This window comes from Necator americanus, chromosome IV (assembly GCF_031761385.1).
Source record: "Necator americanus strain Aroian chromosome IV, whole genome shotgun sequence".
NCBI classification, from domain to species: Eukaryota; Metazoa; Nematoda; class Chromadorea; order Rhabditida; family Ancylostomatidae; genus Necator; species Necator americanus.
The window spans coordinates 29,653,815-29,677,894 of record NC_087374.1 but is presented as its reverse complement, the minus strand read 5'-3'; the positions used below and the strand labels follow the sequence as shown (position 1 = coordinate 29,677,894).

General features: G+C 40.3%; 5 protein-coding genes across 5 annotated transcripts; 2 read left to right on the top strand and 3 right to left on the bottom strand.

Moving 5' to 3' along the window:
* Window positions 1-4,960: 4,960 nt before the first annotated feature.
* RB195_003177 (uncharacterized protein) lies at window positions 4,961-5,653 on the bottom strand (the record flags this gene model as incomplete). The annotated part of the gene is made up of 1 exon (XM_064200724.1): window positions 4,961-5,653. One exon carries the CDS (start codon window positions 5,651-5,653, stop codon window positions 4,961-4,963), a length of 693 nt encoding a protein of 230 aa, XP_064056605.1.
* A 1,490-nt stretch (window positions 5,654-7,143) lies between these two features.
* On the bottom strand, window positions 7,144-8,664 carry RB195_003176 (uncharacterized protein; the record flags this gene model as incomplete). Its single annotated transcript, XM_064200723.1, has 3 exons — window positions 7,144-7,183; window positions 7,350-7,411; window positions 8,485-8,664. 3 exons carry the CDS (start codon window positions 8,662-8,664, stop codon window positions 7,144-7,146), a joined length of 282 nt encoding a protein of 93 aa, XP_064056604.1.
* A 396-nt stretch (window positions 8,665-9,060) lies between these two features.
* On the top strand, window positions 9,061-10,742 carry RB195_003175 (uncharacterized protein; the record flags this gene model as incomplete). The annotated part of the gene is made up of 3 exons (XM_064200722.1): window positions 9,061-9,133; window positions 10,449-10,510; window positions 10,677-10,742. 3 exons carry the CDS (start codon window positions 9,061-9,063, stop codon window positions 10,740-10,742), a joined length of 201 nt encoding a protein of 66 aa, XP_064056603.1.
* Window positions 10,743-11,361: 619 nt separating this feature from the next.
* On the top strand, window positions 11,362-14,900 carry RB195_003174 (uncharacterized protein; the record flags this gene model as incomplete). Its single annotated transcript, XM_064200721.1, has 5 exons — window positions 11,362-11,415; window positions 12,058-12,333; window positions 12,544-12,849; window positions 14,633-14,694; window positions 14,861-14,900. 5 exons carry the CDS (start codon window positions 11,362-11,364, stop codon window positions 14,898-14,900), a joined length of 738 nt encoding a protein of 245 aa, XP_064056602.1.
* A 1,900-nt stretch (window positions 14,901-16,800) lies between these two features.
* RB195_003173 (uncharacterized protein) lies at window positions 16,801-23,872 on the bottom strand (the record flags this gene model as incomplete). Its single annotated transcript, XM_064200720.1, has 4 exons — window positions 16,801-16,940; window positions 17,303-17,410; window positions 17,477-17,526; window positions 23,811-23,872. The coding sequence occupies 4 exons, from the start codon at window positions 23,870-23,872 to the stop codon at window positions 16,801-16,803; spliced, it is 360 nt and encodes a 119-aa protein (XP_064056601.1).
* Between the last annotated feature and the right edge of the window lie 208 nt (window positions 23,873-24,080).

Here is a 24,080-nt window from a genome sequence, read left to right as displayed (position 1 = left end):
ACCCTCTTTTTATCTTAACTTTTTATGCTACAGTAGTCTTCCTCAACTGCAAGCGCGAGTCTTCTTAAATCGTTTGTTCGAATATTAAACGAATTTATTTATTCTATATCATTTATTTTTATATTAGGCAGAACTCAAGCACTGAATATGCATCATTGACATTTTTCTTCTTTGAGACAACTCTTCCATTTTTTAGTCGCAGATATCGGGACCTGAAAAAAAGCTTTAGAATACGTTTCAGTTGTGAATATCTTCTGATGTGCGATAAAAACATGCTATTCACTGCTGATCATCCTTCAAGTTTCAGCCCTACGTCTAAAAAGAAGCAGTTTTCACTCCTGTTTTTCTGCTGAATGTCGCATGCCTAAACTACACTACATTTTGTACACTTTAATATGTGTTTGTTTGAAAACTGCAACCCCGTCTTCGTTTTCTCTTTGCTCCTTTCATTTTTCCTGATTTTTCGGCCCCTACTTACGACCGTCCCCCCCCCCCCCTGATCCGACACCCCTCTTACGACCCTCTGTTGAGAAATTCTCAACACACGCTTGACCCTGCTCTCAACTATTGCTTAGCATCTCAACAGCAAACTACATAACGATAAGCGCAATCAGCTGGCGCTTAAAGTGAAAGGATATGCTACAGTTATAAGGGATACTGCACAGTAGGTACGTCCCATTCGCCTTGGTGACAATCTTTCAGAACACGGTAGTAGCATTGCTAGTCGGTGAGACTGGTCACTTTGCTTTCCTTTTTAGAGTCTTGCGTGGTGTACTTAGAACAATATCGAGGCTTGGCAAGGAGAGAGGAGGAGTTTGATGGGATATCCATAGCATCAAAGACCTCTAACAATTTTCAGGTCTTTGATAAAGACGAGTTTGTCGAAAAGTTAGGCCAATGATAAAGCTTCACCTAAACCTCGTTGGCATAACAAGAAAACATAAATATTGAGTCAGTGTTTTTATTCTCCAAGACAAGTCTGGTACCAATTCATCGACACCGGAGGGATAAAAGGTTTAGTGAGCACTAGGCCAGATTCGAACCCTCGATCGATAGTGTAGAGAGCAGAACCTCTTACCGACTTCACTCATCAATTAATGGAAATTAATCAAAAATTAATAGCATTGACATTTTCTAAAATCAAAATGCTGTTTTTCTAATGAAGTTTTTTCTTTTTTTTTTACTATAAATGAAGACGAAAGATTCTATAGCTTTGTTCCTAAACGCTCTATTTCTATATTACGAGAGTATTCAAATTTCAACTTCAAACACTCTTTCGATACCAATATAATATGAGGGCGTGTAAAGAGGGTCCCGGCAGATTTTCGAGCATGCCCTGATCGTGCCTCGGCAGAGAAATTAGCGACGGTGCGAAGAAGGTATTTCCCATCGTTGGTATCTAAACAGCTGACTCCGCTCAATTACCACTAGATAAACATCACACGCTGCATCGCCGACTAGGTTATAATTCACGAGCTACAGAATTGTTTTGAGGAATCAGACACATCCACTGGGATTTGTGATGTGAGATGAGATGATCTCAAATTTGTAACCGTACCAGAAGCAAGAGAAATTCTCACATAAAATACGAAAGAAAGATGCATCTAATAGGTTCAAACAAAAACCGGGACATTCCAGCTTTGAAAAGTAACGAGATTGAGGTTTATCGTTATCCTTAAGTCCCAAGCTTTTTCTAGCCTAATTGATTTCCGGACTACAGGAAGAAAAAGAGCTCAACTTCGATAAGATTTCTAGACTTTATGAAGGTAATATCTAGACAAAGCTTACTCCCTTCCTCTTGTTAGAAGGCCACCCAAAATGGTATGCACATTCAACTACACTGTTCTTTAACGTATTCGGTAATTTCGACAAATCACTTCACTCCTCTTTACGTATTTCCTTGTAACTGCGCATTTCTTTCCGTGTGTATGGGCAGTGGAACATTTAAGACGGTGGTCTGCTTCTCCGCTAAGGACTGGACCATGACCTCGTCGAAATATGTTCGCGTATCCCCCAGCATATCCACTGGACACCTAATGTCTCGCAGACATTCGCGAAAATCCGTCGGGACCCTCCTCACCGTTCCCCCAACATGTCTCAGCAATTCAGTTGTCGCATCATCACATTGCAGGAGTCCCCTTCCATTTCCTTGAGCCTCAATCTTTTCCTTGTAGTTGCCTCGAGTCTGGAAACTGTATAAAAATGCAGACATGATGTCTCACAGCACTTTTCATTCCAGAGAAAAAAACTTTCACATGGTGACCTGCATCATATCAAGATTTGGATCTCACATTTGGTGTTTCGATTAACATTTCATATTGTGAAAGACTTCAAAACGATTTCCTGTGCGAGTGGTACTCAGAGTCCATTCCACAAGCTCACTTTCTTTGCAGCTTAGAAACCCAAAATCGAGAATCATCTGCGCGAAAAAATTGGATTTGGTTTTTCAAATGATGAGATGTGAAGATGAGACATTTACATGTTCGTCAACATGAAGATAGTTCGCTTAATGATTTAATTGTTAACTTGATTTTTTTGAAGTGTGGGTGATCGTGACGTGAAAACTGCGATGTTCTAGCACTTTCTCTGGCGTACTCCGTACTGGACTGGCTGGAGCGAAATATGAAACCTCACAGGAGGAGATCATACAGCCACCTTCGCTCCTGTTCGGACAGATCCTACAGTCGAATCCAGAAACAGTTACAATGGGAAAATTTGATGAATTTGTTGAGTTATCACTTAATAATTCCAAATTATCTCATTTATATTATGTTGAACTGGAAATTGTGTTCACACAGTAAAGAAGCCAATTTTTGAATCATTTAACTTATTTTCTAAAGTAAATGCAACATTAGAGGAATAGTTACATTTTCACTGGAATAATTCTTTTCATATTCTGTCCATATACACAATAAGAAGACAACTATTTATTCATACTTGCTTGTAATTGCTTTTTGTTATTTAGCAGAGTTGCCAGAATGAGCATAACGCCAGTAGCTGAAATGAGCGATGTTATGTCGAAGTGGTCAATTTCGTTTCACTACAACTTCTATCATTTGGTGGTTGCACCAGCAAATATGGAAATACCATTTGTGATCAATCAGTTATCTATCATGGCGTACTCGGTGGTTGTTCTTCCTTCTTCAGTGATAGAAAAACATACCTTGCGTTGGCAACAGCGATGAACGATAGGACCAGAGCTGTCGCGACGACAAGGAATTTCATCTGAAACAAGTGGCAATTACAGGCGTGCTGGAGCCTCCAATGCTTGTTCTTTCCTAATCTTTGCAAAATTTCTCCGGTGCCCTCTGGCGCTCACTGTGAATAGCTGCTATTCATAAAATTGTATGGAAGTTTTTAATACCTTGAATAAAATTAAAGGGATTTTCAGTCGTCAGAATGAACGCAAGTAAAAAATAAAGCTCTAGATGTGATTACTGCATACAAAAACAGAGTAAATTCAGATTTCTTGTTTTTGTGAAATCGACATATGTTTTGCAGTGGTCACGAGCACTTGGAAACTATTTCCGGCATGGTATCACTTTTTGCGGTGCAGCCACAACTGTAAAAGAATGGATTGTTGCAAAGTGGATCACGAGAGAAACCAAAAATTCAGATTTCTGGCATGCCGTCAAAATATGGTGTTGACAAAAAGGCATAACTTTCGTTGGCTTTCATAAACTTAGCGTCAATTATCGCTTAAACAAAAAGCGAAGAGAGAGAGAAGGATATCTGTGAAAAGCATTGCTGGTGGGTTTTTATTCGCGCGCAAGGCATATGCTATGCGCACATGGTTAACGGACTGCTAAAACGCGTTTAATGAGATGTACGGTGTTTTAAACAGTTTTTAAAACGTGTCCCAATATTTTTCTCATTGATATGCAACCAGTGGCCCGATAATTTCATGTGACGAAATCAAGTGTTCTCCACTTGATGGAAAAGGAATCGAGGCATAATTGCAGCATAAATTTCAGATCAATACAAGACATTATCGCAAAATATATGTCGATTTCAAGCTCAAGATTATGAGATGTAAGACTTTCGATTTCGAAACAAGAAAAAACTGAATTCGGCCTAGTTTTGTACGCAGTAATCAAATGTGGAGCTCTTTTTTCTTGCTTGCCTTCATTCCAGCTCACGACTGAAAATTCCTTTAATTTTATTCAAGGTATCGAAAACTTCTATACAATTTTACAAATACCAGTTATTTACAACGAGCGCCAGAGAGCACTGGAGAAAATTAGCAAAGATAAGGAAAGAACAAGAATTGGAGGCTTCAGCACGCCTGTAATTGCCACTTGTTTCAGATGAAATTCTTTGTCGTTGCGACAGTCCTGGTCCTATCCTTCATCGCTGTTGCCAACGCAGGGTTCGTTTTTCTATCATTGAAGAAGGAAGAACAACCATCGAGTACTTCATAATAGATAACTGATTGATCAAAAATAGTATTTCTATATTTTCTGGTGCAACTACCAGATGATAGCAGTTGTAGTGAAGCGAAATTGACCACTTTAACAAAACATAGCTCATTTCAGCTACTGGTTTTATGCTCACTCTGGCAACTCTGGTAAATAACAAAGAAACGTTGGCAATTACAGGCAAGTATCAATAAATAGTTGTCTTCTTATTGTGTATATGGAAAAAATATGAAAAGAATAATTACAGGGAAAATGTAAATATTTCTCTAGTGTTGCTTTTACTGTAGAAAATAAGTTGAATGATAAGGTTCACAAACGTGCAATGGGCCTATATAATGACTTGCGGGGGCTAGTCGGTTTATCGGGTCAGGCAACACCTAATGGAAATCTAACATCGAATCTCGAACTATTAGGGCGTTCGGAAGGAAGCGAAGAAAGTATCTGGCGAAATACGCCAAAATTTCAAAAGAACACAACTTTTTAACAACATTTTGTTGTTCGATCAAATAATCTCAATCAAAATCGACAACCTTCTGCCAACATCACACAAGATCACGGATTCCTTTGGCCAGACCAGCTATACTACTTACTACGTAGAACTCCGGCGACTTGGAGGCGAAGAATGCTCGAAGGTTATTTTCGAGGTGGTCACGATCAGTGTAGCGCTTCTCTTCGAAGTGATGCTGAAGCGAACGGAAGAGGTGGTAGTCGCTCGGGGCCAGGTCCGGGCTGTACGGTGGGTGCGGTAGAACTTCCCATCTGAGCTCCAGAATTTTCTGGGAAGTCTTCTTTGCGATGTGAGGGCGCGCGTTATCGTGTAGCATTCGAACGTTGTCGACCTTCGATTGCTCCTTGCGGATCTTGTCGGCCAGTCTTTGCAGTTGAGCGCAGTAGACCTCGGCAGTAATTGTCGTATTGTCCGGCAACAGTTTGAAACGATAGATTCCATGAACCCCCCTCCCCCAGACGCTCAGCATGACCTTCTTCTCATGGATTTCACCTTTCACGAAAAGATCCGGCATTTTATCGTCGGCGCACCAAGCACGTTTGAGGGTGTGGTTGACGTAGAAGACCCATTTTTCATCTTTAGTGACAATGGCACCTAACCAGTCGAATTTGTGGCTTCTGAAGAGCAGCGGAGTGCAGAGGTTTAGGCGTCTTTGGCGGTTGTCGTCGCTCAATACACGGGGGAGCCACTGACCAAGCTTTTTCACCACTCCGAGATCGCATTCCATTGCTCACGGTGGACAGCAAACAGCCAAGACTGGCAGCAAAATATCGCACACCTTCATATGGATGCTGCTCCGCCAGATTCTTCAGTTTTGCAGTCGCTCGACCAGAGCAAGGCTCATCTTCGAGTTTCTTGTTTCCGGCTTTCAAGCGCTGTAAACAGGAGCGCACAGACCGCTCAGAAGGGGCTTCAGTGCCGAATACGTCATTTAAGCTTCGATGGGCTTCAGTAGCGGGGTGGCCAGATTCGAAGTCGTAAAAGAGTACGTGTCGAATATGGGTGGAATGTTCGGATATTATAGGATGAAATAGGCAAGGAAAAGGGAACAAGATATGTTATGCGTATACATGCGGTAGTATCCTTATATAATTTATTTAAAACGGGGACTTCCAGAACATCTCGAAAAATCTGCGGTACTGCGAAATTTTTGGCAGATACTTTCCGAACACCCTAATACAAACAAGACAGCGATGATCCGTGAAGATAGAAGGCTTCGTGCATTCCCTTCGTCTCTGACTCCTTGACTGCTGCTATACACCGGACTATTTTGCGAGCACACGAGCAAGATGATGTTGTATTGGTGAACATCCCGAACGACAGCATCAGGGGACAGTTATTACGCAGTAGATTCTACGACAAACAATGCGTGTCAGAGTGTTGCGTTGTTTGTCCATTTGGTCCATTCAATTAACATTTCATGTTGTGGAAACTTTAAAACTTCTTCGACGATTTCCTGTGCGGGTGGTACTCTGAACTCTCAGCTCTCAGGGAGTTTTAGAAAGCAGAGCACTTACAGAATTTCTTCTGATAGATGTGCTTTTGCCAGTTGGCAAAAGCAGGTAATTCATGTAGCATAGGTTTTTTTTCTTTTGATTCAGGTTAGCATGAAGTCATTTCAGAGTCCATTCCACAAGCTCACTTTCTTTGCAGCTTAGAAACCCAAAATCGAGAATCATCTGCGCGAAAAAATTGGATTTGGTTTTTCAAATGATGAGATGTGAAGATGAGACATTTACATGTTCGTCAACATGAAGATAGTTCGCTTAATGATTTAATTGTTAACTTGATTTTTTTGAAGTGTGGGTGATCGTGACGTGAAAACTGCGATGTTCTAGCACTTTCTCTGGCGTACTCCGTACTGGACTGGCTGGAGCGAAATATGAAACCTCACAGGAGGAGATCATACAGCCACCTTCGCTCCTGTTCGGACAGATCCTACAGTCGAATCCAGAAACAGTTACAATGGGAAAATTTGATGAATTTGTTGAGTTATCACTTAATAATTCCAAATTATCTCATTTATATTATGTTGAACTGGAAATTGTGTTCACACAGTAAAGAAGCCAATTTTTGAATCATTTAACTTATTTTCTAAAGTAAATGCAACATTAGAGGAATAGTTACATTTTCACTGGAATAATTCTTTTCATATTCTGTCCATATACACAATAAGAAGACAACTATTTATTCATACTTGCTTGTAATTGCTTTTTGTTATTTAGCAGAGTTGCCAGAATGAGCATAACGCCAGTAGCTGAAATGAGCGATGTTATGTCGAAGTGGTCAATTTCGTTTCACTACAACTTCTATCATTTGGTGGTTGCACCAGCAAATATGGAAATACCATTTGTGATCAATCAGTTATCTATCATGGCGTACTCGGTGGTTGTTCTTCCTTCTTCAGTGATAGAAAAACATACCTTGCGTTGGCAACAGCGATGAACGATAGGACCAGAACTGTCGCGACGACGAGGAATTTCATCTGAAACAAGTAGGTAACTATAGGTTTCTGAGATCTTCAATTCTTGTTCCTCCCTGGTGTTTGCAAAGCTTCTGAATTATTTTATGGCCCTCATTGTGAATAGCTGCTATTTATAAAATTGTACGGAAGTTCTTTGCAGCTTGAATAAAATTAAATGAATTTACTGTCGTTAGCCTGAATGAAGGCGAGTAAAAAAATAAAGCTCCAGATGTGGTTACTGCATACATAGACACAGTAAATTCAGATTTCTTGTTTTTGTGAAATCGACATATGTTTTGTAGTGGTCGAGCACTTGGAAACTATTTGCGGCCGTATGTTCTACGAAGTAAATGTAGGTGGAGTCCTCACAGGAAGCAGAAGAGGTTTTTCTTTTCAAACAGGGTATCAATTTTTGCGGTGCAGCCACAACTGTGCAGGAATGGATTGTTGCAAAGTGGATCACGAGAGAAACCAAAAATTCAGATTTCTGGCACGCCGTCAAAATATGGTGTTGACAAAAAGGCATAGCTTTTGTTGGCTTTCATAAACTTTGCGTCAATTATCGCTTAAACAAAAAGCGAAGAGGAGAGAGAGAAGGATATCTGCGAAAAGCATCGCTGGTGGGTTTTTATTCGCGCGCAAGGCATATGCTATGCGCATATGGTTAACGGACTGCTAAAACGCGTTTAATGGGATGTACGGTGTTTTAAACACTTTTTAAAACGTGTCCCAATATTTTTCTCATTGATATTCAACCAGTGGCCCGATAATTTCATGTGACGAAATCAAGTGTTCTCCACTTGATGGAAGAGGAAGCGGGGCTTAATTGCAGCATAAATTTCGGATCAATACAGGAATTTCGAAACAAGAAAAAACTGAGATCAGTCTATTTTTGTATGCAATAATCACATAAAGATCTTTATTTTTTTTACTTACCTTCATTCCAGCTAACAACTGAAAATTCCTTTAATTTTATTTAAGGTATTAGGTGCTTCTTTTCCAATTTTACAAATACCAGTTATTCACAGTGAGGGTCATACAGTACAGTCAGATATTTTGCAAACACCACGGAAGAACAAAGAGAAGAAACATACCTTCTCGTGAAGAAAGATCATCGTCGATGGGCATGGAAATCGTCTAACGGAACGACATGTGCAGACATCGACCACACACCCACCAACAGCGATGGTGTCCACTTGACATCTCGGTAGCGCCATCCTTTTGTAGTGGTTCCGATCACCATCTCCTTCGAACGAAGCGCGGCTTAGCCACATGATGGAAAAGAACGTCTAAAATCGGTAAAGAAGGAGGAATTGAGTCATTCACGACTTCACGTGCATACTCTAGGGATATTTGTCCCAAGGCAGGTGGGACATCGAGAAGGACTCATACGTGGGTACGACTTACTTCTCAGAGAAAGAGCGTGTACTGGACGTTTCTCGAAACCTCACAAGGCTACTGTTTATCGGATTTCAAAAACCGCTAAGAGATGAATGGAACGAACGAATTTGAGGCTTGATCTGAATGCATCTCACATCCGGTTGGTAGCAAGTACTCGCTGCAGAAAAGATTTCTAAGAGGATCCTTTGAAGAACAGGTAAGCGGAAATTTTGGAAGCAGCACAGGGAAGGACAAATCTGAATCAGTTTGACTATTAGAGTGTCTCAGGAATGATGAGCATAGTGGAAATGTGTTTGCAAAGCCTATCAATTTCTGACGACTTTGTGCTTTTGTTATCACCCTGTGAGCTATACAGCTGTCCCCCATGCAACTCCCTAAGACTAGCCAGACACCAGTATTTAAGGATACTGCACAGTGCGTAGATCTCACTCGCCTTGGCTGACAATCTGAAAAAAAAAGCGGTGATTCACCAGCCCGGCTGTTTGGTGAGACTGGTCACTTTGTTTTCCTTGAGAGAGGTGAAGTGGGATATACTTTCGTCAATGACTTCCAACCACTTCTATGTCTTTGATAAGGATTTTCAAAACGTCAAGGCACCAACCAGGTTTCAGCAAAAGCTCGCGTTAGAAAAAGATGTTGATGTGTCTTTATTACCTTGATATCTTATTTGAGCATCCTTCCTAGATACCATGATCCTGCTATATACTATCGGGCTTAGTCTGTCACGTGTGTGCGTGTGCGTGTGTGTGTGTGTGTGTGTGTGTGTGTGTGTGTGTGTGTGTGTGTGTGTGTGTGTGTGTGTGTGTGTGTGTGTGTGTGTGTGTGTGTGTGTGTGTGTGTGTGTGTGTGTGTGTGTGTGTGTGTGTGTGTGGGTGTGTGTGTGTGGGTCTTGATTTCGTCACATGAAATTATCGGGCCACTGGTTGAATATCAATGAGAAAAATATTGGGACACGTTTTAAAAAGTGTTTAAAACACCGTACATCCCATTAAACGCGTTTTAGCAGTCCGTTAACCATATGCGCATAGCATATGCCTTGCGCGCGAATAAAAACCCACCAGCGATGCTTTTCGCAGATATCCTTCTCTCTCTCCTCTTCGCTTTTTGTTTAAGCGATAATTGACGCAAAGTTTATGAAAGCCAACAAAAGCTATGCCTTTTTGTCAACACCATATTTTGACGGCGTGCCAGAAATCTGAATTTTTGGTTTCTCTCGTGATCCACTTTGCAACAATCCATTCCTGCACAGTTGTGGCTGCACCGCAAAAATTGATACCCTGTTTGAAAAGAAAAACCTCTTCTGCTTCCTGTGAGGACTCCACCTACATTTACTTCGTAGAACATACGGCCGCAAATAGTTTCCAAGTGCTCGACCACTACAAAACATATGTCGATTTCACAAAAACAAGAAATCTGAATTTACTGTGTCTATGTATGCAGTAACCACATCTGGAGCTTTATTTTTTTACTCGCCTTCATTCAGGCTAACGACAGTAAATTCATTTAATTTTATTCAAGCTGCAAAGAACTTCCGTACAATTTTATAAATAGCAGCTATTCACAATGAGGGCCATAAAATAATTCAGAAGCTTTGCAAACACCAGGGAGGAACAAGAATTGAAGATCTCAGAAACCTATAGTTACCTACTTGTTTCAGATGAAATTCCTCGTCGTCGCGACAGTTCTGGTCCTATCGTTCATCGCTGTTGCCAACGCAAGGTATGTTTTTCTATCACTGAAGAAGGAAGAACAACCACCGAGTACGCCATGATAGATAACTGATTGATCACAAATGGTATTTCCATATTTGCTGGTGCAACCACCAAATGATAGAAGTTGTAGTGAAACGAAATTGACCACTTCGACATAACATCGCTCATTTCAGCTACTGGCGTTATGCTCATTCTGGCAACTCTGCTATATAACAAAAAGCAATTACAAGCAAGTATGAATAAATAGTTGTCTTCTTATTGTGTATATGGACAGAATATGAAAAGAATTATTCCAGTGAAAATGTAACTATTCCTCTAATGTTGCATTTACTTTAGAAAATAAGTTAAATGATTCAAAAATTGGCTTCTTTACTGTGTGAACACAATTTCCAGTTCAACATAATATAAATGAGATAATTTGGAATTATTAAGTGATAACTCAACAAATTCATCAAATTTTCCCATTGTAACTGTTTCTGGATTCGACTGTAGGATCTGTCCGAACAGGAGCGAAGGTGGCTGTATGATCTCCTCCTGTGAGGTTTCATATTTCGCTCCAGCCAGTCCAGTACGGAGTACGCCAGAGAAAGTGCTAGAACATCGCAGTTTTCACGTCACGATCACCCACACTTCAAAAAAATCAAGTTAACAATTAAATCATTAAGCGAACTATCTTCATGTTGACGAACATGTAAATGTCTCATCTTCACATCTCATCATTTGAAAAACCAAATCCAATTTTTTCGCGCAGATGATTCTCGATTTTGGGTTTCTAAGCTGCAAAGAAAGTGAGCTTGTGGAATGGACTCTGAAATGACTTCATGCTAACCTGAATCAAAAGAAAAAAACCTATGCTACATGAATTACCTGCTTTTGCCAACTGGCAAAAGCACATCTATCAGAAGAAATTCTGTAAGTGCTCTGCTTTCTAAAACTCCCTGAGAGCTGAGAGTTCAGAGTACCACCCGCACAGGAAATCGTCGAAGAAGTTTTAAAGTTTCCACAACATGAAATGTTAATTGAATGGACCAAATGGACAAACAACGCAACACTCTGACACGCATTGTTTGTCGTAGAATCTACTGCGTAATAACTGTCCCCTGATGCTGTCGTTCGGGATGTTCACCAATACAACATCATCTTGCTCGTGTGCTCGCAAAATAGTCCGGTGTATAGCAGCAGTCAAGGAGTCAGAGACGAAGGGAATGCACGAAGCCTTCTATCTTCACGGATCATCGCTGTCTTGTTTGTATTAGGGTGTTCGGAAAGTATCTGCCAAAAATTTCGCAGTACCGCAGATTTTTCGAGATGTTCTGGAAGTCCCCGTTTTAAATAAATTATATAAGGATACTACCGCATGTATACGCATAACATATCTTGTTCCCTTTTCCTTGCCTATTTCATCCTATAATATCCGAACATTCCACCCATATTCGACACGTACTCTTTTACGACTTCGAATCTGGCCACCCCGCTACTGAAGCCCATCGAAGCTTAAATGACGTATTCGGCACTGAAGCCCCTTCTGAGCGGTCTGTGCGCTCCTGTTTACAGCGCTTGAAAGCCGGAAACAAGAAACTCGAAGATGAGCCTTGCTCTGGTCGAGCGACTGCAAAACTGAAGAATCTGGCGGAGCAGCATCCATATGAAGGTGTGCGATATTTTGCTGCCAGTCTTGGCTGTTTGCTGTCCACCGTGAGCAATGGAATGCGATCTCGGAGTGGTGAAAAAGCTTGGTCAGTGGCTCCCCCGTGTATTGAGCGACGACAACCGCCAAAGACGCCTAAACCTCTGCACTCCGCTGCTCTTCAGAAGCCACAAATTCGACTGGTTAGGTGCCATTGTCACTAAAGATGAAAAATGGGTCTTCTACGTCAACCACACCCTCAAACGTGCTTGGTGCGCCGACGATAAAATGCCGGATCTTTTCGTGAAAGGTGAAATCCATGAGAAGAAGGTCATGCTGAGCGTCTGGGGGAGGGGGTTCATGGAATCTATCGTTTCAAACTGTTGCCGGACAATACGACAATTACTGCCGAGGTCTACTGCGCTCAACTGCAAAGACTGGCCGACAAGATCCGCAAGGAGCAATCGAAGGTCGACAACGTTCGAATGCTACACGATAACGCGCGCCCTCACATCGCAAAGAAGACTTCCCAGAAAATTCTGGAGCTCAGATGGGAAGTTCTACCGCACCCACCGTACAGCCCGGACCTGGCCCCGAGCGACTACCACCTCTTCCGTTCGCTTCAGCATCACTTCGAAGAGAAGCGCTACACTGATCGTGACCACCTCGAAAATAACCTTCGAGCATTCTTCGCCTCCAAGTCGCCGGAGTTCTACGTAGTAAGTAGTATAGCTGGTCTGGCCAAAGGAATCCGTGATCTTGTGTGATGTTGGCAGAAGGTTGTCGATTTTGATTGAGATTATTTGATCGAACAACAAAATGTTGTTAAAAAGTTGTGTTCTTTTGAAATTTTGGCGTATTTCGCCAGATACTTTCTTCGCTTCCTTCCGAACGCCCTAATAGTTCGAGATTCGATGTTAGATTTCCATTAGGTGTTGCCTGACCCGATAAACCGACTAGCCCCCGCAAGTCATTATATAGGCCCATTGCACGTTTGTGAACCTTATCATTCAACTTATTTTCTACAGTAAAAGCAACACTAGAGAAATATTTACATTTTCCCTGTAATTATTCTTTTCATATTTTTTCCATATACACAATAAGAAGACAACTATTTATTGATACTTGCCTGTAATTGCCAACGTTTCTTTGTTATTTACCAGAGTTGCCAGAGTGAGCATAAAACCAGTAGCTGAAATGAGCTATGTTTTGTTAAAGTGGTCAATTTCGCTTCACTACAACTGCTATCATCTGGTAGTTGCACCAGAAAATATAGAAATACTATTTTTGATCAATCAGTTATCTATTATGAAGTACTCGATGGTTGTTCTTCCTTCTTCAATGATAGAAAAACGAACCCTGCGTTGGCAACAGCGATGAAGGATAGGACCAGGACTGTCGCAACGACAAAGAATTTCATCTGAAACAAGTGGCAATTACAGGCGTGCTGAAGCCTCCAATTCTTGTTCTTTCCTTATCTTTGCTAATTTTCTCCAGTGCTCTCTGGCGCTCGTTGTAAATAACTGGTATTTGTAAAATTGTATAGAAGTTTTCGATACCTTGAATAAAATTAAAGGAATTTTCAGTCGTGAGCTGGAATGAAGGCAAGCAAGAAAAAAGAGCTCCACATTTGATTACTGCGTACAAAACTAGGCCGAATTCAGTTTTTTCTTGTTTCGAAATCGAAAGTCTTACATCTCATAATCTTGAGCTTGAAATCGACATATATTTTGCGATAATGTCTTGTATTGATCTGAAATTTATGCTGCAATTATGCCTCGATTCCTTTTCCATCAAGTGGAGAACACTTGATTTCGTCACATGAAATTATCGGGCCACTGGTTGCATATCAATGAGAAAAATATTGGGACACGTTTTAAAAACTGTTTAAAACACCGTACATCTCATTAAACGCGTTTTAGCAGTCCGTTAACCATGTGCGCATAGCATATGCCTTGCGCGCGAATAAAAACCCACCAGCAATGCTTTTCACAGATATCCTTCTCTCTCTCTTCGCTTTTTGTTTAAGCGATAATTGACGCTAAGTTTATGAAAGCCAACGAAAGTTATGCCTTTTTGTCAACACCATATTTTGACGGCATGCCAGAAATCTGAATTTTTGGTTTCTCTCGTGATCCACTTTGCAACAATCCATTCTTTTACAGTTGTGGCTGCACCGCAAAAAGTGATACCATGCCGGAAATAGTTTCCAAGTGCTCGTGACCACTGCAAAACATATGTCGATTTCACAAAAACAAGAAATCTGAATTTACTCTGTTTTTGTATGCAGTAATCACATCTAGAGCTTTATTTTTTACTTGCGTTCATTCTGACGACTGAAAATCCCTTTAATTTTATTCAAGGTATTAAAAACTTCCATACAATTTTATGAATAGCAGCTATTCACAGTGAGCGCCAGAGGGCACCGGAGAAATTTTGCAAAGATTAGGAAAGAACAAGCATTGGAGGCTCCAGCACGCCTGTAATTGCCACTTGTTTCAGATGAAATTCCTTGTCGTCGCGACAGCTCTGGTCCTATCGTTCATCGCTGTTGCCAACGCAAGGTATGTTTTTCTATCACTGAAGAAGGAAGAACAACCACCGAGTACGCCATGATAGATAACTGATTGATCACAAATGGTATTTCCATATTTGCTGGTGCAACCACCAAATGATAGAAGTTGTAGTGAAACGAAATTGACCACTTCGACATAACATCGCTCATTTCAGCTACTGGCGTTATGCTCATTCTGGCAACTCTGCTAAATAACAAAAAGCAATTACAAGCAAGTATGAATAAATAGTTGTCTTCTTATTGTGTATATGGACAGAATATGAAAAGAATTATTCCAGTGAAAATGTAACTATTCCTCTAATGTTGCATTTACTTTAGAAAATAAGTTAAATGATTCAAAAATTGGCTTCTTTACTGTGTGAACACAATTTCCAGTTCAACATAATATAAATGAGATAATTTGGAATTATTAAGTGATAACTCAACAAATTCATCAAATTTTCCCATTGTAACTGTTTCTGGATTCGACTGTAGGATCTGTCCGAACAGGAGCGAAGGTGGCTGTATGATCTCCTCCTGTGAGGTTTCATATTTCGCTCCAGCCAGTCCAGTACGGAGTACGCCAGAGAAAGTGCTAGAACATCGCAGTTTTCACGTCACGATCACCCACACTTCAAAAAAATCAAGTTAACAATTAAATCATTAAGCGAACTATCTTCATGTTGACGAACATGTAAATGTCTCATCTTCACATCTCATCATTTGAAAAACCAAATCCAATTTTTTCGCGCAGATGATTCTCGATTTTGGGTTTCTAAGCTGCAAAGAAAGTGAGCTTGTGGAATGGACTCTGAGTACCACTCGCACAGGAAATCGTTTTGAAGTCTTTCACAATATGAAATGTTAATCGAAACACCAAATGTGAGATCCAAATCTTGATATGATGCAGGTCACCATGTGAAAGTTTTTTTTCTCTGGAATGAAAAGTGCTGTGAGACATCATGTCTGCATTTTTATACAGTTTCCAGACTCGAGGCAACTACAAGGAAAAGATTGAGGCTCAAGGAAATGGAAGGGGACTCCTGCAATGTGATGATGCGACAACTGAATTGCTGAGACATGTTGGGGGAACGGTGAGGAGGGTCCCGACGGATTTTCGCGAATGTCTGCGAGACATTAGGTGTCCAGTGGATATGCTGGGGGATACGCGAACATATTTCGACGAGGTCATGGTCCAGTCCTTAGCGGAGAAGCAGACCACCGTCTTAAATGTTCCACTGCCCATACACACGGAAAGAAATGCGCAGTTACAAGGAAATACGTAAAGAGGAGTGAAGTGATTTGTCGAAATTACCGAATACGTTAAAGAACAGTGTAGTTGAATGTGCATACCATTTTGGGTGGCCTTCTAACAAGAGGAAGGGAGTAAGCTTTGTCTAGATATTACCTTCATAAAGTCTAGAAATCTTATCGAAGTTGAGCTCTTTTTCTTCCTGTAGTCCGGAAATCAATTAGGCTAGAAAAAGCTTGGGACTTAAGGATAACGGTGATGCTCATTTCCGTTGCTTTTGAAAGCTAGAATGTTTTTGACGAAAATTTTTATGTACGTAATTTGATACTGTTAGATGCATCCTTGTCTCATATTTGACGTGAGGATTTCTCTTGATTCTGTTACGACTACACATTCATCTCACATCAGAGAATTCCAGTGGATATGTCTTATTTTCCTAAACAGTTTAGTAGTTCATGAATTCGTGTAATTAGCGGTAGGTAAGTCATGTATGTAGTATGTAGCAACGAAGATGAATCTCTTTAAGTTATGCGCCGTCGTTATTTGGTCTGTTAACGCATGTTCGGGGCATGCTTGAAATTCCGTCGGGATCCTCTTTATACGCACCCGAGCTCCTCGGCTACGGTCATGTCTATCAAAGATTTCAGACAACACTTGTACCGCATATTAGCTTTGAACACTTTTCTACAATGCATCAACATTTCAGGTAGCAGATTTACGCCAGGAATCCCTCCATGAATAACAAAAATGAGGGTTTTTCAATTGCTTATCACTTTATGCCGTTCGTAACACTTTGTGAGAAATACGATTGTCTCACAATGGGTGGTTCATCAGGCGTCGATAGTTATGCGATAGTTTCCGATGTCACGTGGATCTTCCCGCCAGGGTATTGATGAGTACAAGCGGAAGGTTCTTCAGGTGTTCTGGTCTTATTCTATCGGGACCAGGTGCTGCACATTTCCTTACCGAAATGGGAGCATCGCGTACTTCGGACGGAAGAACCTCTGGAATGACATGTTCGCCTTCGCATGGATGGTGAGGAGGAAAATGGACATGGCTATCGAAAAAATTAAAGTAAATGTTGTGAATTGTGAAAAAAAATTACATGAAATTATCGGGCTACTGGTTGCATATCAATGAGAAAAATATTGGGACACGTTTTAAAAAGTGTTTTAAACATCGCACACCTCATTAAACGCGTTTTGACAGTCCGTTAAGCATATGCCCATAACATATGCCATGCGCACGAATAAAAACCCACCAGCGATACTTACATGTTCTTCTCTCTCTCCGCTTCGCTTTTTGTTGTAGCAATACTTGACGCAAAATTGATGAAAGCCAAGAGAATTAAAAAGTGAAATCATGCCTTTTTTTACGATGTCAACACCATATTTTAGCCGCTTGCCAGAAATCTGAATTTTTGGGTTTTCTAATCCACTTCGCGACAATCCATTCCTTGACAGTTGGGGCTGCACTGCAACAAGCGATATTCTGTTCCGAAAGAAAAATTTCTTCTGCTCACTGTGAAAACTCCACCTACATTTACTTCGTAGAACATATGGCCGCAAATTGTTTCGAAGTGCGCGACCACTGCAAAACATAAGTAGATTTCACAAAAACAAAAAATCTGATTTCAGTCTGTTTTTGTATACAGTAATCACCTCAAGAACTTTTTTTTTAACTTGCCCTTCATTCCAGCTAACAATAGAAGATTCTTTTAGTTTTATTCAAGCGGCAAAGAACTTCCGTACAATTTCATAAATAGCAGTTATTCACAATGAGGGCCATAAAGTACTTCAGAAATTTTGGAAGCATCGGGGAAGAACAAGAATTGGAGGTTTCAGACCATAATAGATAACTGATTGATCACAAATGGTATTTCCATATTTGCTGGTGCAACCACCAAATGATAGAAGTTGTAGTGAAACAAAATTGTACGCATTGGCTAAACGTCACTTTTCCAGGCCTTAGTGTTATGGTAAAGAACAAGGAGAAATTTGCAACTAGAAAAAATTGTCAATAAATATTGTCTTCTCGTTGAGTTCATGAACAAAAGATGAAAGGAATAAATTGCCATAAAAATGTAACGTTTTTTTCTAGTGTTGTATTTGGCGAAACTGATGTTACATAATTATGTCATGAAGAAAATGTTCATCTATCAGAGGAAATTTTCTAAAGACAACTTTTTGTATGCTGAGAGTTCAAAGACTATTCGCGCCACAAAAACGCTAATCTCCCGGTAATTATGTGGTAGCAATCCTCGTCCGAAGTAAAAGGTTAGGTCTTAGTAGGCATCATGCAACCGCCGGCTGAAAGCTTTTCTCTTTTTTCCTTCCTCTCCATAGATTTAATAGCATTTAACGATAGTCCTTATGGCGAAAACGGAGGCACACCGAGGAAAAAAATTGAAAAACTGGGTCTCGTACTGCAGTTACCTGATACTGTCAAGAAAACACTGGGCGAAACAGCATTAAAAACACATAATTTTAGGTCTCTTAGAGGTCTCTAGAGGTATGTTCAAGCATGTTTCACTTGACTGCTGTAGAAAATTAACGGAGATGTGGAAAATTGAAAACTAAGATTCATTTCGATGCTCATCCGAAACATCTTGAATAATTGACTCTTTAGACATGGATATATTTAAATTTCAATATCCTATATCCTGGAAGTAGCGACCATAAGAAGAAATCGTAGGTCCGATAATGTCTATGAGCAATGGAATGAAATCAAATTTCGTTAACGCAACGATGACCATGCAATTTTTTCACATCCGCTAAGTTTAACTTTTTTCGGCATCAATAACTTGGGAACTTATCCGTTCGGACCTTGTCCGACTGCATCGTCCTAAAGAACAGATTACATTACATTTAAAATCTTTTTCGACTCTTCTCGACAGCTGACGAAAGGTTGCGTATTTCTGTGATATTGTTCCGTTACACCGTCGGATATTGTAGCCAACGTCTTAGTGGTGTTGAGACACCAAACTGTGTCGTTTCTCCAAATGAAGGGCAAGGGAATTGCGTGATATCGGGAGTCATCTAACTTATCACATGTCAGCTATGTGGGACTGAGGGAAACAGAAAGTGTGTTATGTACCCGGGTCAACGAGCATCTAGGTGGGATCGTAAAGTCGAAAATGTGAGCCACTTTAGGTGCTCAACATCAGAGTCATGACAACACCGCTTTCAAGATAGAAAAGCAAATGCATCTGTGTGATCAACGAGCAGTGTCAAGCATTTGATGGGATTTTTTTCCATCGGAAGGTTGCAAAAGGAGGAGGTCGCAATGGAAGGGGTCGTGAGGGAGTGCGTGAATTAAATGGAATTTAATTACCAAAAAAGCTCAGACTCTGTGCTCATTCTTAAGCTTAGAAGATGACGGATAACTTCGTTATAGGAAGACCAATAAAGTTTAGGTAGTTTTTCAGAGAAGAAGAATTGCTCTGAAAACAGTCACATCCTAGTTTTTTTCTCAATTCTCAATCTTTTTCGAATTTTGATGGGAAAAAGATGGGAAAAATGGCATTTTTCCATTTCTGTCCCATAAAAAACGGCGAAGGCTTGGGAATCTGATGATACAGCAGAGGATTTGATAAACAAAATCCTCACCTACCACATATCTGACGATGATACCCTTCTACTGAGTTATTGAATTTTATTCCAGATCACACACTTTTCGGCGCCGAGCAAAAATTGGGATTTTGACATGTTTTCCAAGTCAAAAAAAAAACGGGACGGCTCTTCTAAGAAAATCACTTATGTATTCGAATAAAGGGGCTAAGAAACATTCTTTGGGCAAAATTTCTAATTTCTGGACTGTTTGATTCTCTTAAAACTCAGATGGGACAAAAAAAATGTCGGAAAATTTAAAGTTTTGTTCTATAAAAATTCAAAATAAACAGGAATGTGGGGAAAACCAGCGATGAAAGTCTTTTTGGAAACAAATGTTTTTCTTTAAAAAAAAAACTACGTGTTTTTTTTCATCTTTTTATAACAAAGTTATTCGCGATCTCCCTGACCTAGCAACGTACTCAGAGTCTAAGCTTTTTTGGTCATTAAGTTTTATTTAATCCAATTTTAGACAGCGAAACACTACTTATAGTTAAATTCTTTCTCTTGTAGAAGTGGTGTCAAGTTTATAAATCTTTTACAAAAATTTTACGCAATGGGGTATCAGCGGTGGAACCTGCGTCGTCCCGTTGGGTAGGAACATAATGTTGATTTTTCTGTAGTAGTTCGAATGTTCTTTTGTCTTGAAACCTCGGCATATTCTGTCTGTGTTTTGCTATAGTGTGCCTACGAGGTTTTTAGATGGAAACTTTATTTGCCTGACGTTTCGGCTTATTCGCCGTCTTCAGAGGCTTAAATAGAGGATGACTGGAACAATGCTACGTTTATCCCGTCAAGTAGTTGATTTTTCTGTTGTTTTTTTAAAGTGTTTCTCTGTAATTCTACTTATGCACCTGACTCTTCTCTTTTTTTGTCGTATCATGTCCTTTAATTAGTATTTAGAAATATTTCGTAGATTTTAGAATGAAAATAGAATAGAATAGAAATAAAAATACTTCATTACCAATATTTCAACAACATTTCAGCAAATTTTCTTCTTCTACTACTTCGTATTTCTTCGCTTCTGTCAGATACCGGTTTTCTTATTTCCATTTGTTCCTAGGCTAATTTTCGATTTTTTTTTCTTTGAAAGACATGAAATTTCCATTGAGTTGCAAGTGAGAAACAATCGAAAATTGTCGCAGCAACGTTGGAGAAGGAGAAGACCTTTGTGAGTTTTGACCTACTAGGTCAGATGCAACAGACATCGTTATTAGTTCCCATTAGCGGAGCAACTCTAACAACCGGTTTTCCGCTAACCTCACGATATTCTGGCTATCAAGGCTATCAGGTGAGCACTATTTTTCGCCTGCTTCTTTCACATTGTCTTTGAGCCAATTGTTTGCTAAGTTATATTTTGTGGAATAACGAGGTGGATTATTCTGCGCTATGCATTCGATAAAGATGGAAGTTAGATGAAAGTCAAGCGTTTGCATCTCATCACCAAACTTCTCTCTAGTTTCCTAGAAGTATGGTCTTCATTCCATCTAATTGTGACTGTAAACCATCTAAATTACAAATACCTATTACCATTAATTGCAACTTTTTTCCATCTTCGACAACGGTTCACCGCCCTATAGTGACGTGAAGGTGACTCTGACCAAGCGAAATTGCAGAAGCGAATTTACATCCATGGGTTGGATCTCTCAAGCTGTGAAGAAGTTTGAAACCTCCGACACTTCCAACTTTTTGAAATCGAAAGCTTAGTTAATAGTAAATCATTGCCGAGGTCACTTCCGTCTTGGTAAAATGTTGCCTATATACGACCTTCTCTTCTCGGAGCTGCAGTTTCTCTCTCTTGCAGAACGCATCAAATTAATTTGATTTTGATTGTTCTGCAAGAGGCGAGGATTTGAAGGAGCAACGTGAGATAGATGAATTACGGTATGCTCGTCATTCACGGAGAAAAAAAGATTCGAAACAAACTGTGGAAGGTGTTGGTTTTGTAGCGCACCCATCTGCTGGCTATCTTGTCAATTCTCATGAGATCTCGTCTGGCCATTCTTTATTTCTTCTGAGCCAGAAATTCAACTGCCACTCACCAACATTAGCAGCTGATGAGTCCTAATTGGGCGCGTTTTATAAGGAGGTGAAGAGTGATCCGCAACAAGAAGTCTTTCTGCAAATTCGTTGTCGGAGACTTCAATGCAAAAGTAGAATAAACCACAGAGGAAGACTTCACGATCGAATGATTTGGAATGAACACGGAAATGCCTTGCGGTGCTGATGTCTGCCACTTGCCCTTACATGACAATCTCCTTCTCAAGAAGAAAGATCATCGTCGATGGGCATGGAAATCGTCTAACGGAACGACATGTGCAGACATCGACCACACACTCACCAACAGGGATGGTGTCCACTTGACATCTCGGTAGCGCCATCCTTTTGTAGTGGTTCCGATCACCATCTCCTTCGAACGAAGCGTGGCTTAGCCACATGATGGAAAAGAACATCTAAAATCGGTAAAGAAGGAGGAATTGAGTCATTCACGACGTTTGCATACTCTAGGGATATTTGTCCCAAGGCAGGACTCATCGAGAAGGACTCATACGCGGGTACGACATACTTCTCAGAGAAAGAGAGTGTACTGGACGTTTCTCGAAACCTCAAAAGACCACTATGGGTCGGATTTCAAAAACCGCTAAGAAATGAATGGAAAGAACAACTTTGAGGTTTGATCTAGCCAGACACCAGCATTTAAGGATACTGCACAGTGCGTAGATCTCACTCGCCTTGGCTGACAATCTGAAAAAAAAAGCGGTGGTTCACCAGTCCGGCTGTTTGGTGAGACTGGTCACTTTGTTTTCCTTGAGAGAGGTGAAGTGGGATATACTTTCGTCAATGACTTCCAACCATTTCTATGTCTTTGATAAGGATCTTCAAAACGTCAAGCCAACAACCAGGTTTCAGCAAATGCTCGTTGGTATAACAAGAAAACATAAACACAATACTCTTAGTGCTGCCCGATCGAGCAGTGGGAGCGTTGCGACTGAGGGCACTAGCCAATTGTTGCGATCAGTGCAACGCTAGCATACGAGAAGGACATTCAGAAGAAAGCGGCTCAAGAACCTTGCCAAGGTTACTCGCGAACCTTGTGGACATTGAGGGTGACGACGGCGAGGGAAGGGAACGTTAGAAAAAGATTTTGATGTGTCTTTATTACCTTGAAATCTTATTTGAGCATCCTTTCCATTATAGATACCATGATCCTGCTATATAATAACGGGCTTAGTCTGTCACGTGTGTGTGTGTGTGTGTGTGTGTGTGTGTGTGTGTGTGTGTGTGTGTGTGTGTGTGTGTGTGTGTGTGTGTGTGTGTGTGTGTGTGTGTGTGTGTGTGTGTGTGTGTGTATGGCGTTACAACCGTTTCGTAGCGGTGCCCACTGTCCACGTTGCATTTCAACTATATGGCTCCGCATATCTATCTCTTTTGCCTTAGGTAGGTAACATGCCTTCTTCAAAAAGTGGGAACAATCTTGCAAACCGCTTCATAAATATGTGCCAACAGCTTACATGATCTGAAGTGGGGCGTTATCTTTATCAATACGATAATGTTGTTTACGTCATTTTACGTTGAAACATCATTCTGTGATAACTGTTGCGGGAAAACTGAAGGAAAACTTTGAGAAATTCTCTCCATTCGTATCCATATTATACTGATATCGAAAGACTGTTTGGAACTGAAGCTTGAATATTTTTCAAATGTGGAACTGACCCGTATAGAAGGAAAACTACGAAACCTTTCGCCTTTATTTGTTATTTAAAAGCTGAAGTTCTTCGAATATCACAAATATAATTTCACATAAAATGCCCTTACTATTAATTTTCATCGATCAGTGAAGAGGAGCGAAGCGAACATCATAGAAAACCTGAAGTCCGGCTTTAGTCGGACGTTTAGACTGGCAGCTATATAAGCCGAGCAGCAGAAGTGTGCAGCCTTCTTGGGAGGAGGGTTGGAGTAAGAAACTCTGTATAGGAAGGCAGGAACAGTTGAATCACATCCTTTCATCATTTGTTCATGAACACGATGAAAAGACAAGTACTTATTGATAATTGCTTCTAATTTCAAATGTCTCCCTATTATTTACCAAAACATCTAGAACTGAAAAAGCAACGTTTAGCAAATGCGTACAATTTCCTCTCACTACAACTGTTATCACCTGGTGGTTGCAGCAGAGAATTTGGAAATACTATTTGTGATAAACCTGTTATGTATTACGGTGTTTTCGGAGGATCTTCTTCCTTTTTCAATGATAGAAAAACGTACCTTGTGTTGGCAACGGAGATGAAGGATAGAGCCAGAATTGTCGCGACGACAAAGATTCTCATCTGGAGCAATAAGCAACAAGATAGGTATAGGTTTGCTGAAACTACCAATTTTTGTTCTTCCCTGGTGTTTGCAAAGTATCTGACTGTACTGTGTGACCTTCATTGTGAATAACTGGTATTTGTAAAATTGGAAAAGAAGTACCTAATATCCTGAATAAAAGTAGACGAATTTTCAGTTCTTGACTGGAAGGAAGGTTAGTAAAAAATA